The sequence below is a fragment of the Bos javanicus genome, chromosome 25 (genome assembly GCF_032452875.1).
Source record: "Bos javanicus breed banteng chromosome 25, ARS-OSU_banteng_1.0, whole genome shotgun sequence".
In the NCBI taxonomy this organism is placed as follows: domain Eukaryota; kingdom Metazoa; phylum Chordata; class Mammalia; order Artiodactyla; family Bovidae; genus Bos; species Bos javanicus.
In genome coordinates, this window is record NC_083892.1 from 37,313,675 (window position 1) to 37,332,464 (window position 18,790).

The 18,790-nt window shown below is 53.6% G+C and overlaps 1 protein-coding gene across 9 annotated transcripts in view; it reads right to left on the minus strand.

The window, feature by feature from the left end:
* Nucleotides 1-18,790, minus strand: part of TRRAP (transformation/transcription domain associated protein) — a 90,640-nt gene that overhangs the window by 55,203 nt on the left and 16,647 nt on the right. For 6 of the 9 annotated variants that reach the window (XM_061402161.1, XM_061402163.1, XM_061402156.1 and 3 more), the window contains exons 13-27: nt 18,121-18,199; nt 17,280-17,514; nt 16,313-16,679; nt 16,129-16,226; nt 15,507-15,701; nt 14,466-14,657; nt 12,379-12,544; nt 10,122-10,378; nt 7,282-7,482; nt 4,592-4,743; nt 3,951-4,150; nt 2,482-2,699; nt 2,187-2,384; nt 1,148-1,408; nt 512-673 (exon numbers count right to left, since the gene is read on the minus strand). In XM_061402161.1, coding sequence (XP_061258145.1) covers nt 512-673; nt 1,148-1,408; nt 2,187-2,384; nt 2,482-2,699; nt 3,951-4,150; nt 4,592-4,743; nt 7,282-7,482; nt 10,122-10,378; nt 12,379-12,544; nt 14,466-14,657; nt 15,507-15,701; nt 16,129-16,226; nt 16,313-16,679; nt 17,280-17,514; nt 18,121-18,199 — 2,981 coding nt within the window. The remainder of the gene's footprint in view (nt 1-511; nt 674-1,147; nt 1,409-2,186; nt 2,385-2,481; nt 2,700-3,950; nt 4,151-4,591; nt 4,744-7,281; nt 7,483-10,121; nt 10,379-12,378; nt 12,545-14,465; nt 14,658-15,506; nt 15,702-16,128; nt 16,227-16,312; nt 16,680-17,279; nt 17,515-18,120; nt 18,200-18,790) is intronic. The other 3 variants (XM_061402162.1, XM_061402160.1, XM_061402159.1) reach the window with 2 other exon arrangements.

Below are 18,790 nucleotides of genomic sequence, written 5' to 3' on the forward strand. Positions count from 1 at the left end.
CAAACAAAACGAGAGCCCAGCAAGGCAGTGCCGTGATGAGACGCCAGGTTCTAACACAACTGCGGTGGCTCCAGCCTAAGCTCTCCAGCTCGCCTGCGCTGGGGCTCCGGGTGCCTAACAAACCCTAAGGTTCAGGTCCGGCGCCTTCAGAAAGAGAGTGCTCAGGCTCTGTACTTCATGTGGTACTACCGGAGCCAGGTAAGGGCGCTCACGTGAAGCGAGGTCTCAACAGGGCATGACACACTCAAGTCTGATAAACTTAATAAACGGAGAGCCTGCTAACATGAGTGACAGAGGAGGATGTACAGTCTTGGCTCTGAAATGCACTTCATGGTCCTGAAGAGCAAGGCTCCCCGTGAAGGCTAATAGCGCTCCAAGGACTCAGCAACCCCCACCTCACTGGACATCTCAGCCACACGCCTGCCTCCTCCCTGGCCCAGGTGACAGCCGGCTCCCTGCAGCCACAGCCCCGCCTCCGTGCGGACCGGCTGCCCGCCCAGGCCGGCCCTACCTCAGTGTAGAACACCTTGTGCTCCACCACGTTGAGGTCCATGGTGAAGAGCCGGGGCTGCAGCGTGGTGCAGAACGTGTTCCCCTCCATCAGCCCGATCTGGGCATTGGCGGGCTGGTGGCGCAGCAGGTGCTTCTTCGGGGGGACCATGTCCTGGAGGACCTGGGGGAGACACAGAGGAGGCACCGCTGATTGCCGCCTCTTAAAAAGCAAACACCTCAGCGCAAGATCCTAAGCTAGTGAGCAACCTGAACACCGTAACTGAGATCAAGTTCTCCCAGACAGCCCTCAGTTAGGAAAAGGAGGAGCTGCTTCAAGCGCTGACACTGGGTCGTGGAGAGACGCACTCAGACGCATTCCACTCCTCGGGGTCCAGAGCAGACGCTCTTACAACAGCGAAAACCAAAACAAGGAAGAGACCAGGTTGTGCTCATCAGGCCCAAAAACCAGCCCCCAACCCTTGACAGTCGCTGAAACAGACGTTAACATAAGCACGTTGCCGTCTGCAAACCTGAGGTCAGAACGAGCACATGTAACAGCACTTAGCTCACAAAACGCCAGATTCCGTATCATCAACACTCAAACCTGAAGGAAGAAAAAGCCTGCAGAGGTTCCGCCCGGTGACCAGCGCCTCACCTCCTTGTGCGGCTCCATGATCACGGTCACGCTCTTCCCGGTGACCTGGGCCAGCACCTGCAGCGAGTGCATGGCCTGCTTCCTCACGGTGGAGTTCGGGGACGTGACCTCCCGAACCAGGTCGTGGGTCACGTGGTGGAAGGACTTCTCCTGGGCCGCCACGATCTCCTCCACCCTCTCCTCGTCCTTGAGGGGCGTCGCGCACCTCATCAGAAGCTGCTCCAGGGTGGTCTTGGCCATGGCGACCGCGCCGTTGGAAACCTGCAGGCCAGGGACTCCTCAGCACCAAAGACGGGCGCTGCTGGCCACAGCACCCGCATCTGCACACCCGCCCCAAATGTTGTGGCTGGGGGCCCACGCCCCTCACACACCAGCTAAGGCGTCAAGACTGCTTCGTGTCGTCCTCAAGGTACCCCGGTAGCTAACTCTGCTGCTTAGAGATCGCTTGTTTGTCATTCAGGAAGAAAATATGGATCCAGACTTGATCCTTGTGTTTACCAAACACATTTAAGCAGGCGATGCCCACCACCTTCTACTCGTTTGTGCTACGTCCACACAAAGGTTCATAAAGAATGTGGCTCCCTCAGGAACTTCTGCAGCACGTGCACTGTTTAATCTGTGGCAGGACTGAGAAGTACTTTCCCTTCAAGGACCGCTGTGTTACGTCCTTTGGCCAGTTACTGTTTACCCAGACTGACCCGTATTTAGAGTCTCAGAGAATCTGAGGGCTGTGATCTGTCCCTTCATTTACAATGTTGTAGCGGGATCAGAAGATGAGATGGTTAGCTAGCAACACCAACTCAATGGACGTGAATCTGGGCAGACTCCACGAGACAGTCGAGGACACGGAGGCCCGGCCTGCCACAGTCCATGGGGGTCACAAACAGTCAGACACGACTTGGTGACGGAACAGCATTAGTGGTGAGATCTAAGCTTCCCGGAGAGCACACTTGCAGAACCGCCTGACACTCACTGCTGCCCAGGCAGACGACCGTCTTGCTCCCTTGCAGTCAGGCCCGGGGCCGCCCTCCCCGCCTACCTCGCCCGTCAGGTCCATCATGACAAAGAGCAGCGCTTTGAGGAAGGTCTGCTGGTTCTGCAGCACCCAGGTGAGGGGCAGGCGCTCCATGAGGAACTTGATGGACACCACGCCACCCAGCTTCGCGTACCAGGCCTGCTCGTAGCAGCACGCGCACAGGCGCTCCACGATGTAGGAGAAGAGGGGTAGCTGGCACGCCTGCAAGAGACGCGCACCGCTCGTGTGCCCCCAGGTCCCGAGACTCGGAGAGCGGCCGCCCGCGGGCAGGCAGCCCCACCCAGACCGCACTGCTCACCCGCTCCTTTGAGCCCAGGATGATGCTCGCCACGTCAAAGATGACGGCGAGGGCCACCTCCCCAATCTTGCAGAGCTCCTTCTCCTCGTACGCCATGCAGATGGCAATGGCGTCAATGAGCACCAGGGGGTCCATCCCTTTGGAGCCGTTCTCCTCGCTGTGGAACATGGCGGTGCTGGGCTGGCTGCCCACCTGGTAGCAAGGGAGCAGGAAGGGGCCTGGGAGGAGAAGCGGGCGGCAGGCGGGAAAGCCGGGCTTAGCGCCACAGACACACTTGTCCCTCCAACTGCAAAACTACCCGTTTCCCTGGAGATTAGGAATTTAATAAAAGCCAACCCTGGTACCTGACCAACTTCTGTTAAACCGCAACCATTTACAAACTAAGCAGGTATAACGTAACTGACTCCATTACACAGTGTTAACTTTCAGATTTTCTCAATCACAGCTCAAAGACAGACTTGTTTAAAGGGAGAACCGTAATCAGGTCTCTTCGTTGAAAAAACTCATTAACCAGGCCACGAGGCACAACGTGCGAGTGACGATGGGTTATGCTTCGGACATTCTTGACACACACAGAGGAAAGAGCAAGAGCACCCAGCTCTGAAACCCAACCCGCGCAGGAGGGGTTGGAGCAACTAACAACTCACACCCGGCAGGCACCGGCCCGAGGAGGCAGTGACTGAGACGCGTGCGGGTCTGCCGGGAACACTGGGAGACAAGCTCCATGTTAAATGCATGGCGCTGACTGTTCAGACAGGAAGACTTTAAAAAGGGGGGAGTTCTGCGTTCTGCAGTGCTGGGAGAAAACTACTTATTGCCCAGGGTGAGAGGTTTCGAGGACACAAAGTGCTACTTAAGAGGTCATGCCCACGACCGGCGCCAGTCTGGGAGCAGCTGCAAAACTGAGGCTGAGTGTTCAGGAACAGCAGCGGGTGGTGCTGTGACATCTTCACTGTCTCTTACAAAACCACCAGTCTGCAACGGATTGGAAACACTAACAGAATAGGTCCTTCGGCACCCAGAGCCGGGGAAGGCCTGGAGCAGAGGGGAGGAGCGGCCAGGCAGGGGAAAAGGCACAGATGAGGGTCCAGGAGCAGACTGAGGAGCCGGGGGACCGGGGCAAGCGGTGATGGGGGCTGGGCCTGGCAACCACCACCGGGGACAGGGGGCCAGCAGGGGCAGGACCGCACACAGTCACCGCTCTACACGCAGAGGTCCAAAAGTACCCGGCCCCCGAAATGAAAACAAAGGGCCAAAAGGCTAAACCCACCGTGTTAATACTTTATACGTAAAGCCAGGTGACAATTTTCCAGTGAATACAGCACCTACTGCTGAAACACCAACTCTCTGTGTCAATGGAATGAATGGACAACCAGCAAACAACAGTCCACAACCAATCAGCCAAACCCAGCTTCTGTGAAACACAATGTCCCTGAAGACCTCAACCCGGCCCGTCTGGGGTCACTCACCGCACTGCTGGGCAACCGCCACCATCGTGTAGTGGCGGATCAAGCTGGCCACGAAGGGCAGGGCACTGGGCCGCAGATCTTTAATGACTGCGGACATGAACGCCCCGGTCAGGGCCTGCTCAAACGTCTTCCGGGCTGGGGTGTCCTGTGCTTTGTAGCGATGTGATATAATCACGTTGGGGATGGTCTTTTCTGTAAAGCTGTGCGACAATTAAATTCAGCGTCACCACACTCGAGTCCAGAGCCGACGATCCTACCACAAGGGACCTATGTGTAGCTGCACAGGCCTAAGTGACTTCTCTGCTTTAATTTCAGCAACAAGTGGAATCTAACGTAACAAGTTTCACAATGCACGTCTTCAGCCAACGGGTCAAGAGACACCAAAAGTGCTGTCCCCTAACGTGAGCACGGGCCAGTGACCCAGGGGGACACCACAGAACGGCAGCACATTCAAGGGCTGAGAGAGACTAACCCTCAGCACCCAAGTTCTTTCCATTTTCTCTAAGCGAGGCAGGGCTGGGCAGACAGTGTGTCCTTTTCCTGACTGACGGAACACGCTTCCGGCACTGAGCGATCTGGGAGGCACCCCCACCCCTAATGCTCTGAAACAAGGCCCGCGCCCTTCCCCACGCAGAGCATACTTGGGGTGGGCCAGGAGCTGGTAGAGCGCGTGCTTGTTGTCCTCCAAGCTCATCATCGCCACCAGGAAGCACTTGATCACTTCCCACGCCTGCCTCCGGTAGTAGGGCTCGGTGTTGGCGCTCTTCAGGCAGTCTAGAGCCGTTTCAATGGCCTGTGGTGAAAGAGCACGGTAACTGGGTTTGTGCTGAAATCGTGATTCTGAAAAGCCTTTGCTGGAGGCACGAGCAGCACCCAGAAGCAGCTCGATGCACGTCTACCCGCACAGACAGCAGTGGTTCTGCAGACAGGCGAGCAGGTTTCACCAAATGAAGCATCCAGAGGAGGCAATGGATGCGGCTCAAACTGAAATGTGAAGCCGGGTTTACTGATTTTGTGCTTAAATGGCCGATGGGAAATTTCAGAAATTAAGTGAGCTCAGGACTCCTGTGGCAGATTTGCTGGATTAAACTAGAACCTGAGTCGTCTCAGCTCAAAACTGAGATGACTTTTCTAAGGTTTAACTAATTTCTTGCAAAAGGATTTACTTCATTTTTTCAGAAAACCTACACAGCTTCACACATCTTATCCTACCCTGCAGGTGGACCAGGAAGGCAGGGAAGGCAGGATCACACACAAAAACACAAGTCTTCAACAGCTCAGGTGCTAATGTTAAGGGTACTTACACACCTAGAAATCAAAGGCCTAATCTGTACTGGGCTTCCCGGGTGGCCCAGAGGTTAAAGCATCTGCCTGCAATGCGGGAGACCAGGGTTCAATCCCTGGCTCAGGAAGATCCCCTGGAGAAGGAAAAGGCAACCCACTCCAGTTTTCTTGCCTGGAGAATCCCATGGACAGAGGAGCCTGGTAGGCTACAGTCCACGGGGTCACAAAGAGTCGGACACGACTGGGCGACTTCACTCAATCTGTACTGAAATCTCCTCCAGACGCAGTGTGAGGAGCCAGGGAGGGGCTGATGGGATGGGGCCCACGTGCTCCAGACGTAGGCTGGCCTCTCCCTACCTCACCCCTCTCTGCAGAGACTGGAGGGGGAACTGTGTTATCTTAGAGGAGCAACATAACTTCCAAGCCGATCACCGTCCCCTCCCCACCCAAGAAAGGACTGTCTTCGGTATGCCAAAAGGTATGCCAAAAGCAACTCGTGTCATGTAAACCCGCGGCACTGGGCCTGGCCCTTCCCTGCCGGCTCCTGCCAGGGCCCCGCGTGCCACCCTCTGTGAAGGGTCCCAGGAGCAGCATCGGATCCCTGGAAGGACCAGGGAAGCCTGTCTTCACTATCTGGTTTCTTCCCTGCTTTAGCTGCTTGGGGGAAAAACTACTTCTAAAGGGATCTTCTTGCTCTGCTCAGTCTATGCAGAGGTCAAGTGAAAGTCATAGTTTGCATTCTAATGCCAACCCGACACAGACAGGGCTAAAGCAAACAGAATCCTAACTTAAGGAAATTACCTAAGATGTGCGAACTGGCTGGATTCACAGAGTGGTCACTATGGTCATTTTCAAGGTAAAGACAGAATTGTAGTTGTATTTTCTCACAAGGAAACTAGTGTTTATTTGGCAAGCACTTCGATAAGGATTGCGATGAGGAGCTGAGATTAAAAAGGGCAATATGTCTGTGGGGCAGGGCTGGGGGAGGGGAGCGACAATGTGTGTGCTTGAGAAGGTGGGGGGAGAGGCTGGGTGGGGGACAGGTGGACACAGAGAAGACCCCAGAAACAGCTCCAGGGAGATGCTACCCAGAGGGCACCCTTCCTCACAAACGGTCAGCAATGTCTGGCTCAAAAAAAAAAAAAATCACAGGCACTCCTGCTGTGTCTACTTCCCACACGGACAGCAGAGTTCTAATACACAGGACAGGGCGAGGTGAGCCCGCGCTCAGGCAAGGCTGAATGGTCCTGGCCACAGGGCACAGCCAGGCCCAGGCCTGCAGAGAGCTCAGCGTCCGGCTGGCGTGCGGCTCACTGAAGCGGCCGTCACTTGGACACACACCAAAGGGCGGTAAAACCCCTCCCCAAAATGCTCTGGGTAAAGTAGCCTGAAATGATCAGGTATCAAAAGCGGCAATGCAGGCAGCAAAGGCGGGTTTTATAATAAAAAGGGGAAAGTCAGATGCGACCACAGGGACAGTAATAAGTACGACCTTGAGTGTGGGAGGGCCAGAGGGGTCAGTGAGGTGAGGGGGCCAGATCTCAGTAAGGGTCAGGCAGAAGCAGCTGAGTGATGCAATACGCTGGGCACCGTCTCCTGGTTTTGACAGAGCCGCCCCTGGAGGGAGCCGGGAGTAAAGTAGGAGCTTGGGGCGGGGCGGGGCGGGCGGGGCGGTGAGACAGGGACATGATCAGCCTGGTTCTACGATCAGCCTGGTTCTACGTCACCCTTGATGAGACACCTGCTGGGCATCAGAGCAAACAAAGGGCAAGGGTGAGGCGGGCGAGGCAGCACCCCAGCCCCTCTGGAAGGATGGCCCTGCCCAGGCGCAGGTCCTCGGGGGCAGCGCCCCCCACTGGCCTCCTGGCGTCATGGAAACCCTCACCAGCCAAGCTGGGCCCCAGCAAGCCTTGTTGCTCTTTGGGTTAAGAAACTCCCGCCCCAAAGGGACTGGTTCTATCTGCATGTTTCTGAACAGAAATTAAACGTCTTAAAGGGGAACCTGCAGTTTCTTTTTTAAGACGCTCCCAGAGACGGGCGCAGTTACCTTCTCCATCGGGAGCTGAAGGGACGCTTTACAGTCAGAAAACTCCACGGTGACGCTGGGGCCCTGAACTTCGGTCACAACGTAGAGCAGCTTCTGGGACTCCTTGAGCATCTTCCTGTTGCTGCCGCCGAACTTCCCGAGGACGCGGTAGGCCACGTGCGAGATGCTGTCCGCGGGGTTGCGCAGGGTGCGCCACAGAGCCTGCAAGGCAGCGCGCGCCTGTCAGCCTCCGAGCCCGCGCCCACAGCCCCCGCCCCACCCAAAAGCTCTGTGGACGACGCGGCGAAGACGCCCCCCCCCCGCAAAAGGCTCTGGGGAAGACGTGGCGAAGACGCCCCCCCCCAAAGGCTCTGGGGAAAACGTGGCGAAGACACCCCACTCAAAAGCTCTGGGGAAGACGGGGCGAAGACGCCCCACTCAAAAGCTCTGGGGAAGACGGGGCGAAGACGCCCCACTCAAAAGCTCTGGGGGAAGACCCGGCGAAGACGCCCCTCCCCAAAAGCTCTGGAGAAGACGCGGCGAAGACACCCCACTCAAAAGCTCTGGGGAAGACGCCTCTCCCCAAAAGCTCTGGGGAAGACGCGGCAAAGACGCCCCTCCCCAAAAGCTCTGGGGAAGATGCGGCAAAGACGCCCCACTCAAAAGCTCTGGGTCTGGGGGAAGACTCGGCGAAGACTCCCCACTCAAAAGCTCTGGGGGAGACGCGGCGAAGACGCCCCTCCCCAAAGCTCTGGGGGAGACGCGGCGAAGACGCCCCTCCCCAAAAGCTCTGGGGAAGACGTGGCGAAGACGCCCCACTCAAAAGCTCTGGGGGAGACGCGGCGAAGACGCCCCTCCCCAAAGCTCTGGGGGAGACGCGGCGAAGACGCCCCTCCCCAAAGCTCTGGGGGAGACGCGGCGAAGACGCCCCTCCCCAAAAGCTCTGGGGGAGACGCGGCGAAGACGCCCCTCCCCAAAAGCTCTGGGGGAGACGCGGCGAAGACGCCCCTCCCCAAAAGCTCTGGGTAAGACGCGGCGAAGACGCCCCTCCCCAAAAGCTCCGGGCAAGACGTGGCGAAGACGCCCCACTCAAAAGCTCTGGGGGAGACGCGACGAAGACGCCCCTCTCCTCAGTCCCCAGACACAGCTCTCTGCCTGCAGGACCCGTGTTAGTCCTGTGTGTGTCCTTCCCAGAAACTGAATGCCTTTACAGAAAACACACACGTAAATGTTCTTCCATGCTCCTGAAGCACAAATGGTAGCGAGTCGTCAACAGCGTAGAGCTCAAAGGCAAGAGAACGGAACAACACACTGCTTGGATGGATACGCACACGGGCTGAGGGAGCAGCCAGGAAAACACGTCTGCCGGTAAAGCCCTTGATCCTGGATTAGATGGAGTGTCCTCAGGTTTTTACTGCTATTAGGTTTTATAACTTATAAACATGATACCCAAATTTCCTTCTACATTTCAAATCTGAGAAAGGATGGTGAAGAGGGAACACTGGGATTGTAAAGGGACCGGCATTATAAGAGAAACGAGTTACTGGGTACCTCGTACTCACGGTTAATATAAAGAACAGAGAGGCCCTTGACTTTCAAAAAACTGCGATTTTCCCAACTTTTTCACTGACATCTTCATAAATCCTGAAAACGGCCACAGCTCACTATTTAAATCTATTTTCTGACACATCCTCTGTAACAAGGCCAGGTATTAGTGTCTAGCGATCATCAATATAAAATCTTTGAACTCTTCTGTACGCAAAATTCCAGTTTCTCTTATGTTCCTGTTGGCCCACTCGAAGCCTGAGCACTGCGGGAGAGGGGCATCTGCTCGCCTCCCCGGGAGGAGGCAGCCTGGGAATGGGGGGTCCAGTCTCGCACAGGGACTCGGCGGGCTGACTGCTGGCCTCTGCCAGCAGTCCGGCAGGCAGGAAGCAAGCAGGGGCCCTGAGCGGTCTCTCCCTCAGCCTGTTCTGCTCACTGAAGGGCAGGAGGCCCCGAGCCCAGCCCTGCCTCCTCCCTCCACGCAGTGGCTCAGGTCGGGCCCACGGTCAGCCTTCCAAAACCAAAGTCCTGCCCTCTGGCCAGGCCTCCACATGATGGCCTTGGCAGCTCCCACCCAGCCTCTCGGCCATCTTCTCCTTTCTAGATGGAGCCTGAGACACGCGTGCAGGTCACTGTCTCCTGTCCACTGTCCAGAGATCCTGCATCTCAGGAGCGACTGCGTGCCCATCACAGAAGCTGGCAATCAGACCCCGATCTGGGGCCAAACACTCTCTGCTAAAGGGGTGGGTGAGCAAGCAACAAGTCAGCCCTGACCTCTAACATTCACCAACCACAGTACAAACCGTCACCATTAGCAAAACACGAGGGGACAACCCCACACCCGACACAGAGCTCTAATGACCACAAGACCTAACACGGGTTCAACCCGCCTTTCTTTTCTGTTTCCTCTGGGGGCGGCCAGACAGCTCTCTCTCTACAACAAGGGTGTACCTCTGCACTGTGTAATTCGGGAACCTCCAGAAAGAGAGTGCATCTCCCTGGAAACAGCGGGATCCAGGTTAACACCTGCCTTCCCAAGCCATCAACCTCATGAGAACGCGACACTGTGAGAGCCCTCCGAAAGGGGAGCGATGCTGCAAAACAAGTATCTGCTCGACACTCGTGGAGTTTCTCCACATCACTTCGTAGGCCAGAAGCCTCACGCAGCCAGGCGAAGGCTCCATTGGTAGCGCAGCAGAGCGCGAGTGCAGGGCAACGAGCTTGCCTCTGAAACGGAACCCATGGCGTCCCCGGGAAGGAGGTGGGTCCCGGGGCCCGCGGCGCCCTCTGCCGGCGGCACAGGGACGCGCACTCACCTGCATGAGCTCGGCGCGCACCGGCTGGATGTGGTCGTACAGGAAGTCGGGCTGCAGGTTGTCTACGCACAGCTCCAGCGTCCGCAGGCCTTGGCTGACCAACGTCTGAGAGCCGTTGAGTGCCGACACCAGGGGGTCCATGAGCATGGGCAGGTAGGGCAGGAGCGAGCTCAGCCGCACGGGCACCGTGAGACACAGCTCCACGAACAGGTCCTTCATATGCTGCTTGTGCAGGCCACTCTGCAGCATGTTGAGCCCTGCGTGGGGACGTCAGCACGTTGAGCCCTGTCTGTGGGGGACAGTACTGCCCAGGTGCACCCAGGTAACGCCGAGAATAACAGGCCACTCTTTCTGTAAACATCCGCCTCAAGACAGAATTACGCCTTAGAGTTACGTTTGCTGCTCCTATCCTGTAACTGCACCCGAGGCCTCTTCCATCTACCGTATGGCAACAGCAGGCTGCATGTAATCAGTTTAGGCTGTGATGAGTATTATTTAATGTGGACTGAACTAACATTAAGGACTAATTAATGCTGCTGCTGATGCTAAGTCGCTGCAGTCGTGTCCGACTCTGTGCGACCCCATGGACTGCAGCCTACTAGGCTCCTCCGTCCCTGGGATTTTCCAGGCAAGAGTACTGGAGTGGGGTGCCATTGCCTTCTCCGAATTAATGCTACACAAGGTATTTAACATCATGTTCTCCAGTGAATAAGCCCAATCTAGAAAGAAACAGACTCCAATGTGACGTGTTCATCTCAAGTCTGAGGCTTACAAGCTTGCATGTCATTTCAGGTTTCCACTAAACCACGGCTGATGTTTATACTTTAAAATAAATTAAAAAAAAAAATCCACTCGATTTTGTAAATGAGAGGAGCTTCCTTCTTATAAACTCACGGCCCCATACACTCTTCACAAGGGTAACAAAGTATTTATTGAGCCCCGCTCCTGAAAAACGTCAGATGTGGACCTGCCCACAGAACCTGAGAGACAGCTGGGAAGAGAAAAGCAGGGAACAGTGCCCCCCAAACAAGGTGCATCCCAGGCAGCTGAGTCTAAAGAGGGACCGCGGGCCAAGGCAACACACAGCAGTCGCACCAGACTCAGAACCCAAAGGAGAAGGGAGACAAGGAGAGGGGCCAGGCCCAGCTCCCAGGAGTGGGTGTGCTTGAACAAAATAGGTGGGCAGAGAAGGGAGGCTGGGAAGCCTGCAGGCGGGGCCGTGAGACCGATCAGAGCAGAGGGCGCAGGCTGGGGAGGCCTGGAGTCAGGGTCAAAACCAGACAACACAGCCCGCCTACGGGCCTTAAGCACCTGCCGGGGGACTTAGGGCCACGTTACCTTCAACGTGGAGGAAGGCATGGCAACCCACTCCAGTATTCTCGCCTGGAGAATCCCAAGGACAGAAGAGCCTGGTGGGCTACATCCCATGGGGTCACACAAAGTCAGACACAACTGAGCGACTAACACTGCCTTTAACGTGCTCAAGGATCCCCCAGGTACCTTCTGGGCACATTATGCTATAAATGGCTTCTCTCAGAAGGATTTATAAAGAAAATACAGAAGAAGATTCAATCCCTTGCCAAGAGCTCACCCTTTCCAAACAAACACAAAAAACATTCCGAGGACAGTGTGTCCACTCAGTTCATACCTGTGAACATTCATTGGACTCAAGATGCCCTTCGGCTGTAAGCCTTGAAAGCATCCTTAATGCACAGAAATCAAAGAATCCTGTCTATGCACCTTAGCAACTAAATAAAAACACATATTTTTACATATTTTTATATATTATATATAGGGTTTATATCTGGAGAAGGAAATGGCAACCCACTCCAGCGTTCTTGCCTGGAGAATCCCAGGGACGGGGGAGCCTGGTGGGCTGCCGTCTGTGGGGTCGCACAGAGTCGGACACGACTGAAGCAACTTAGCAGCAGCAGGGCTTATATCGGCTTTATCACTTGTTTTTTTGCCTTCTTGTTCTCTTTCAGTCTAGAGATCCCTGACCTTACTAGTCTCTAAAACTGCTTCGCAAATGCTACAAAAACGTCCTAACTGGGGTCAACGAAGACCTTCCCACTCCCAGTCAGTTCTGAGCAGGGAGATGTACCCCTTTAAAGCTCAAGACACAGGGACAGACACACACACGCACACACGTCCCCTCGCCATGACCGGGTACAGAGGAGGAACACCAGCAAACAAGGTTAGCCAAAACCCACGCGTGCACACAAGACTCAACAGCGACCGGGATCACTGCTCTGACCTTGCAGGAGGTTGGGTAGGAGAGGCAGGAATTCCTGATACAGGAGATCATGGCTCCCGCCCCCAATGGAGCGGAACAAGGCCCGCAGCAGCAGGAAATAGTTGTAGGGCTCTTTGGCCGTCTGGGCGAGCTCCATCGAGCTGTTGACAATCTTGTGCAGGTGAGGCTGTGGGACGGAGAAAAAGCAGGTTAACAGGCTCCAAAGGGAGGAGGGTTCACTGCACAAAGGGAGGAAGGGAAGGTCATCTTGATGAATTTTCCAAAAAGAAAAACCAAACAGAACCTTTCCAACTTTTATTTGACTCAAATTAATTTCTCTTAAAATACAAGTAGCTTTCCACCCAGTTTGACTGTGAAAGAAGCATTTACTAGGTTCCTATCGTACCACTAATACGTAGGCGAGCGATGCTGCACAGACACTCTGTAGCAGGACCTGAAGGGCCTGTTGGCTCTGCAGTTCTTGTGAACAGTTCCTCCCCCTTCTAAGAACAAATAATCAAACGAGACGAAAGAAGCCGGTCTCCTAATAACTATGGAAATACAAAAAGCAACCCAGAGGCACGGAAACTTCACTACCAATCACGTACTACACACGACAAGTTGGGAAGAGCCTCAGAAGACGTTCGAGATCGGAACGTTTTAGAAAACTTGATCAAAAAATCTGTTCGTATTTATTTACTTCAAAAAAGCATTAACTTAAAAGTTTAATGAATAGCTTAAAACAGGTTAGCTTTTTATCTTATACTTCAAATCCTAGTCTTGACACGCAACAGGTTAAGTTTGATGTGAGTTTTACTGCAGGCGCATTTAAAGTGAACTGCAAACTATCCGCAGAGCCATTTATAACCGTATATGGCATTTCTTTTATAGATAAATCATCCCTATTAGTCTCAAGACAAAGCATTCTATCAAATTATTCTTTGAACATCTCTCAAACAACATTCAGATGCCTCATCATTAGACTTGTCTGTTAGGTTTTATTCTTTTTTGTTGGTTGCTGGTTTATACAGTTGTCCCCGAGGTTGGCAAAAATTGAATTATTTGAAGATGTTAAGTTATGTGAACAAAGAACACAAATATTTTACATCTTTCTGAAAGTTTGTCTTTTTATACTAACTCAAAAGTAACGTCAAGGTTGTTGGTAACTGATTACTACGTAACTGAAGACGAGGAGGAAACTGTGTCACACAAGCACAGGCTACTGGTGCTTTACGCCACACGTACTTCAGCAGAAAACGGGTCTCCTTTACATCATAACCTTCTCCCTACAGGAAAGCATCTCTCTTCAGACAGAACTGATACTACTCAGCATTCTAGAAACTAAAATATCCTGCGGTCAGGAGAAGAGAATTTTGATAAGGTTTTTTGTTCCACGCGCTGCCTTCAGTGGCTGCCATAAGCATGCACTGGCTTCTGCCATTTGCTGGAATCAAGTAACTGATGAGACACCACGACACGAACAGGGTCAGTCGCGTGGAGGAGTGCGTCAGCAAACACACCCCTCCTGGACGGCCTTCATACAGGGACACAAGCTGGCTGCAGTCCTTGATTCAGAGGGGAATGAGCAAACAGGCCTGAAACAGGGCGTCTGTGCACCAAACGCAAGAAGGTACGAACACAGACACAGCACCCGGGAAAGAAGGGGATGTGATGGGAGCTGCTCAACAGCCAACTGCTTCTCGTCGGCTCTGAGAGGTCAGATGTTCCTTCCTCTTCTATTCTTTGGTGTCACCCGATTTTTTTTTTTTTTTTAAAGAACATGATGTGCTCCTACCCTACTTGTGTGGTTCATGTAAGAAATGACTTAAAAAATGAAGAATCAGTGGTGCCGAGACTACTGACAAGCCCTGCGAGTGAGAGTGCTCACGTGTTCATCCTGGGTCAGCAGGCAACCAGGAACAGCTCTGCTTTAAAACTGCAGTGTTTTCCACACTTGGCTCCAACTGGTTGTACACATTTATTCATTTAATATTATTGTGTTTGAAAATATAAAGAGCCACTCCGGTTTCTGCTCAAGATGAAGTATTGAGAAACAACGACAACAAAAAAAAACCCCAACACAACGCGCGGGCTGGGCCTGACTCTACCTTCAGCATTTGTTCATTTTCAGCTGCGAAGAGCGAGACAGAGCCGAAGACCAACTTGAACAGCTTGAGATACAGGTTGGAGAGCTCGACGTTGGAGCCCATCTCCGGCAGGCGGTCCAGGAGGTACTCCACCAGGATCGTAGCAAACAGAGCAGAGGTAGTAGGGTTTGCCAGAAAGGAATTGGCGACAATCTGTCAGAACGAGAGACGCACGTGACAGAAATCACCCCGTCCACAAAGCGGCTCCAAGAAAAAGCAATCAACGTTTCAAAATCACAAAATCAAATCTGTATCAGACACTCCCAGACATGAATTATCCACCAAAAGAAAAAAAAAAAAAACCATCAAAATCGATTTATTGAGTGTTGCTGGAACAGTTCACTTTAAGAACTCAAATCTGTCGTTTCATCCTCACTGTCAAGTACCAAGAGCCTACGTCTAACACACACTTAACTTCTACTATGAAAGGAACTGGTCCAAAATACCCTGAGCTTTTGAAAACGTTTCTTTTTCTTACTGTGGCCTAACAGTTTTCTTTATGGACCATAAAGATGAGCGCCGAAGAACTGATGCTTTTGAACTGTGTTGGAGAAGACTCCTGAGAGTTCCTTGGACTGCAAGGAGATCAAACCAGTCAATCCTAAAGAAATCAGCCCTGAATATTCCTTGAAGGACTGATGCTGGAACTCCAATACTTTGACCACCTGATGACAAGAACTGACTCATTGGAAAAGACCCTGACGCCGGGAAAGACTGAAGGCAGGAGGAGACGGGGATGACAGAGGATGAGTCGGTTGGATGGCATCACTGATTCACTGGACATGTGTTTGCACAAGCTCGGGGAGCTGGTGTGGGGCAGGGAAGCTTCGTGTGCTGCAGTCCATGGAGTCTCAAAGAATCGGACACAACTGAGCGACTGAAATGAACAGTTCTCTATAAATTTTGCTCTACAATCACTATCCTTAGGCACGTTACTTAGAAATAAAAGGAATACCAAGTATTCGACACATGTTGAAAGAACGTAAGAAAGGAGTGTCATACCTGAAGAGCGTAATTTTTTGAGATTCTTTCCACCATATAAGGGACTGTAGTTTGAAAGATTTCTTTAAATGTCAGCGGGTTCATCATTGTGAAGACACCGGCAAAGTGCTCCAGCACCTCCTTCTCTTCCTTCATCCTCACGGTTTGGCAGTTTGCTACTCGGATGTATGTCTGTCCATTTCCTGCTATCTGAACCTTGCACAGGGGGAAAACCACACGGGAATCAAAACCAAGTCTCTGAACGTATTCCATTACATAACCAGACCAGCGGGGCGCAAGTAAGAGAATTAGAAATCAAATGTCTACTGCCCACCCCATCTTCTAAATTCTTTATTCTCATCTAAAATTTGCAAAAAAACCCACAAACCCAAAAACCTTTGTTAGCAGCAAAAAATTCAGTAAAATTAAATCTCATTTCTACTGCATTCCCTTTATACCATCTGCCTCTCAAAATACACCAACATGAGCATTCTCACTATCAACGCAACCCTGTGCTACAGCACAAACTCAACCCGGGAACATCGATACTGCAGACCACCTGAACGGTGACAGGCTTGTGAGACCCCTTCTGTCACTAGCACCTGAATTCTAGGAGGAACCTGGCCTGAGGCCGCTGCCTTACCTGATAGATATCTAAAGCCTGCATTGCGTACTTGACAAGCTTGATGTAAATCTGAGTCTCTTTGGGCTGTAACTGCTTGTTGGGAATGAACTGAGCTTCTGGAAGAGAGAGGGCACAGTAAGTTACTGGGAGCAACACCCACCCTGGGAAGAACACGGTCTAAGCGACTCAGGAGCGGGATTACCACCAGGAGCTTTACACGACGTTATGCCCCACGTGATGGTCTTGACGCCGCAGACCAGGGTTTTGACCAGACTCCGGCAGTCCGTGACCTGGAACGTCTGCTTGTCCTCCTTGTCCTTCTCGCCTTGCTTCTCAAAGGGTGGCACGGGGGCCGGGGTTACAGGGGTGGCGGGGGTGGGTGGCGGGGGTGGTGGCGGGGCAGGGGTGGGGACGGGGGCTGGGGAAGGGGCTGGGCCTGGGGCTGCTGGGGCTGCGGGCACCCCAGGCAGGGCCGCCTCCACGGCCCCGAGCTCAGACTGAGGCTTGCACTTCTTAAAGATGGCAGAGAGCTGGTACCGCGCGATGGTGTGGAACTTGAGAACAAACACCTGTCAGGAACGCAAAGTGGGAGGCAGGCCCAAGTCACCCTCTTCACCAGGCCCAGCACCCATCCAGAGGACAGAACACACTCTCTGAAGCCACCTGCTGGAATCACCGTTTCCCCTCCCGAGTTACTAGAGGAACTTCCCCAGGGGAGAAGCGGGGGGTGACCGGCCCGATGCCCTGGGACCTCCCCATGATCCACACAGCCCACCCCTGCCCCAGCATTGGACACCTCCCTAGAAACGTTCATGGACAAGGGAGCGCTGGGCTACACAGCGTCGCAGGAAACACTGCGCCAGACTGCCCGCCAGCAGAGTGCTGAGCGCGCCCATGGTTGCCTCCCTCAGCCCTGACAGTCCTAGGAGGCGGCCCATGGCTGTCCTGGGCAGGGGATGAGCAGGCCAGCAGAGAGGGTCCAGCATCTCGCCCCAGGACCCTGGCCTAGTTGATGAGGGAGCGGGGCCTTGCACCCAGGGAAGTCTAAACACCCAGGCCCCAGCTTGGCAACCAGGTGGCCTGTGAACTGCTGGTAAAGCGCTCAGGTGAGCACACAGCGCCAGGCGGGGGTGAAGGCGCGTGTTGGGTGGGGGTGCAGGGCACCGCACCTCCAGCATCCGCATCAGCACGTCCCGCCCGTTGCCGCTCTCCTGCTCGCTTTTGGAGCGGATGCAGTCCACCAGGTTTAGCAGGAGCTTGCAGGACATGGTCTGGATGCTGCTAGGCAGGGACTCGTCGTCGATGTTCTTGGCGAACAGCTGGACGGCGAGGGAGAGGTCGCTGAGGGGCAGGTGCTGGCGGACGTGGTGCACAAGGTCGGCCAGCGTGCTGTAGGCGAGGGGCCTGCGGGCAGAGACCTCCGCTAGTGCATCTCGGCGTCTCCTGGCCAGATCTGCAGGCCTCCACCTCCACCGCCCCCAAGGACCCCAGCGGCGGGACGGCTGGTCTGGGCACACTGCACACGGTCTTGGATTCCCCGTTACCTCCTCCCAGCTATAGGATTAAAAGGGTCCACTCTTGTCTTAGTGCTTAAATCTTTACTTTCTAAGTTGAAAAAGATGGTCACCTTCATGCACATAAATGCACCTCCACGTTTATACCGTCACACCTGGTTAACCTGAGCAGAACCACCTACAGCTGGGCCCTGCCCTGAATGGGCTCTGCTGCTCAAATACAAACAGCCTGTCAACTGGTAACTTACAGGTCATGTGACACATTTCCTATCTACAAAACAAAAACACTTAACACTAGTGAAATAGTTCTACCTACAGTGTAAATCAAGACAGCGACTCTGATTCAGCCAAGGCACATAAGGCAAACCAAGGCGTTTCTGAAACTTCCTGCAATTCTCAATCCAACAGGAGAGGAAAGGCCCACAGCCCACGCTCATGGAGACGCTCCTGACACAGTGCTGGATCCCCGGCCGCAGCGCTGGCTTTACCATCATACCTGAGAGTCTCCCGAGCAGTGTATCCTGAGCCAATCAGAATGGATTCGTCAAACAGCTTGTCCATGCAAGGAATGAACTCTGGAACACAAACATCCATTGCCTCCATCACCAAACAAGCCAGGTGGCCAGCAAGTCCCTTAACAGTACTTTCCCAGGAGCTGCTCTGCACCAACGAGCCACCCAGATTTGGGAAAGCGAGGAGGAGGAGGGCACGCACGGTGCTTCAGTCTGAGATGCTGGCTTTGCTGGGCCACGCGCCTCACACACATCAGTGTCAGAGAGAAACCACGCGCCTCATGTCCTTGGCGGGGAACCTGCCCCAGTGCTTCACTCAGGTCAGTCCAGGGTCCTTGAAAGCCGGAACCAACCACCCAAGGGGGCGGTAGTCCCTAAATGCCCCCTTATCCACTGCCCTGAAGTTGTCCTTCTTAAAGATCTTAAGGTTGGTCATCATGGAGAAAGAAGGATACTTCTCTATGTAAACTAACAATGGGCTTCAAAATAAATATCCGAAATCGTGTTTGCAAGGAAAAAAAGCAGCAGCCTCTAAGAGCTGAATTCAACCAGTCTAACATCTAACTTAACTTCGGAGAGTAGTGTCTCGGAAACCTGTTGTTCTTTGTAGAGTTAACAAGACTGAAACCAAGCTTCACGGCCCCAAAAGAGTGC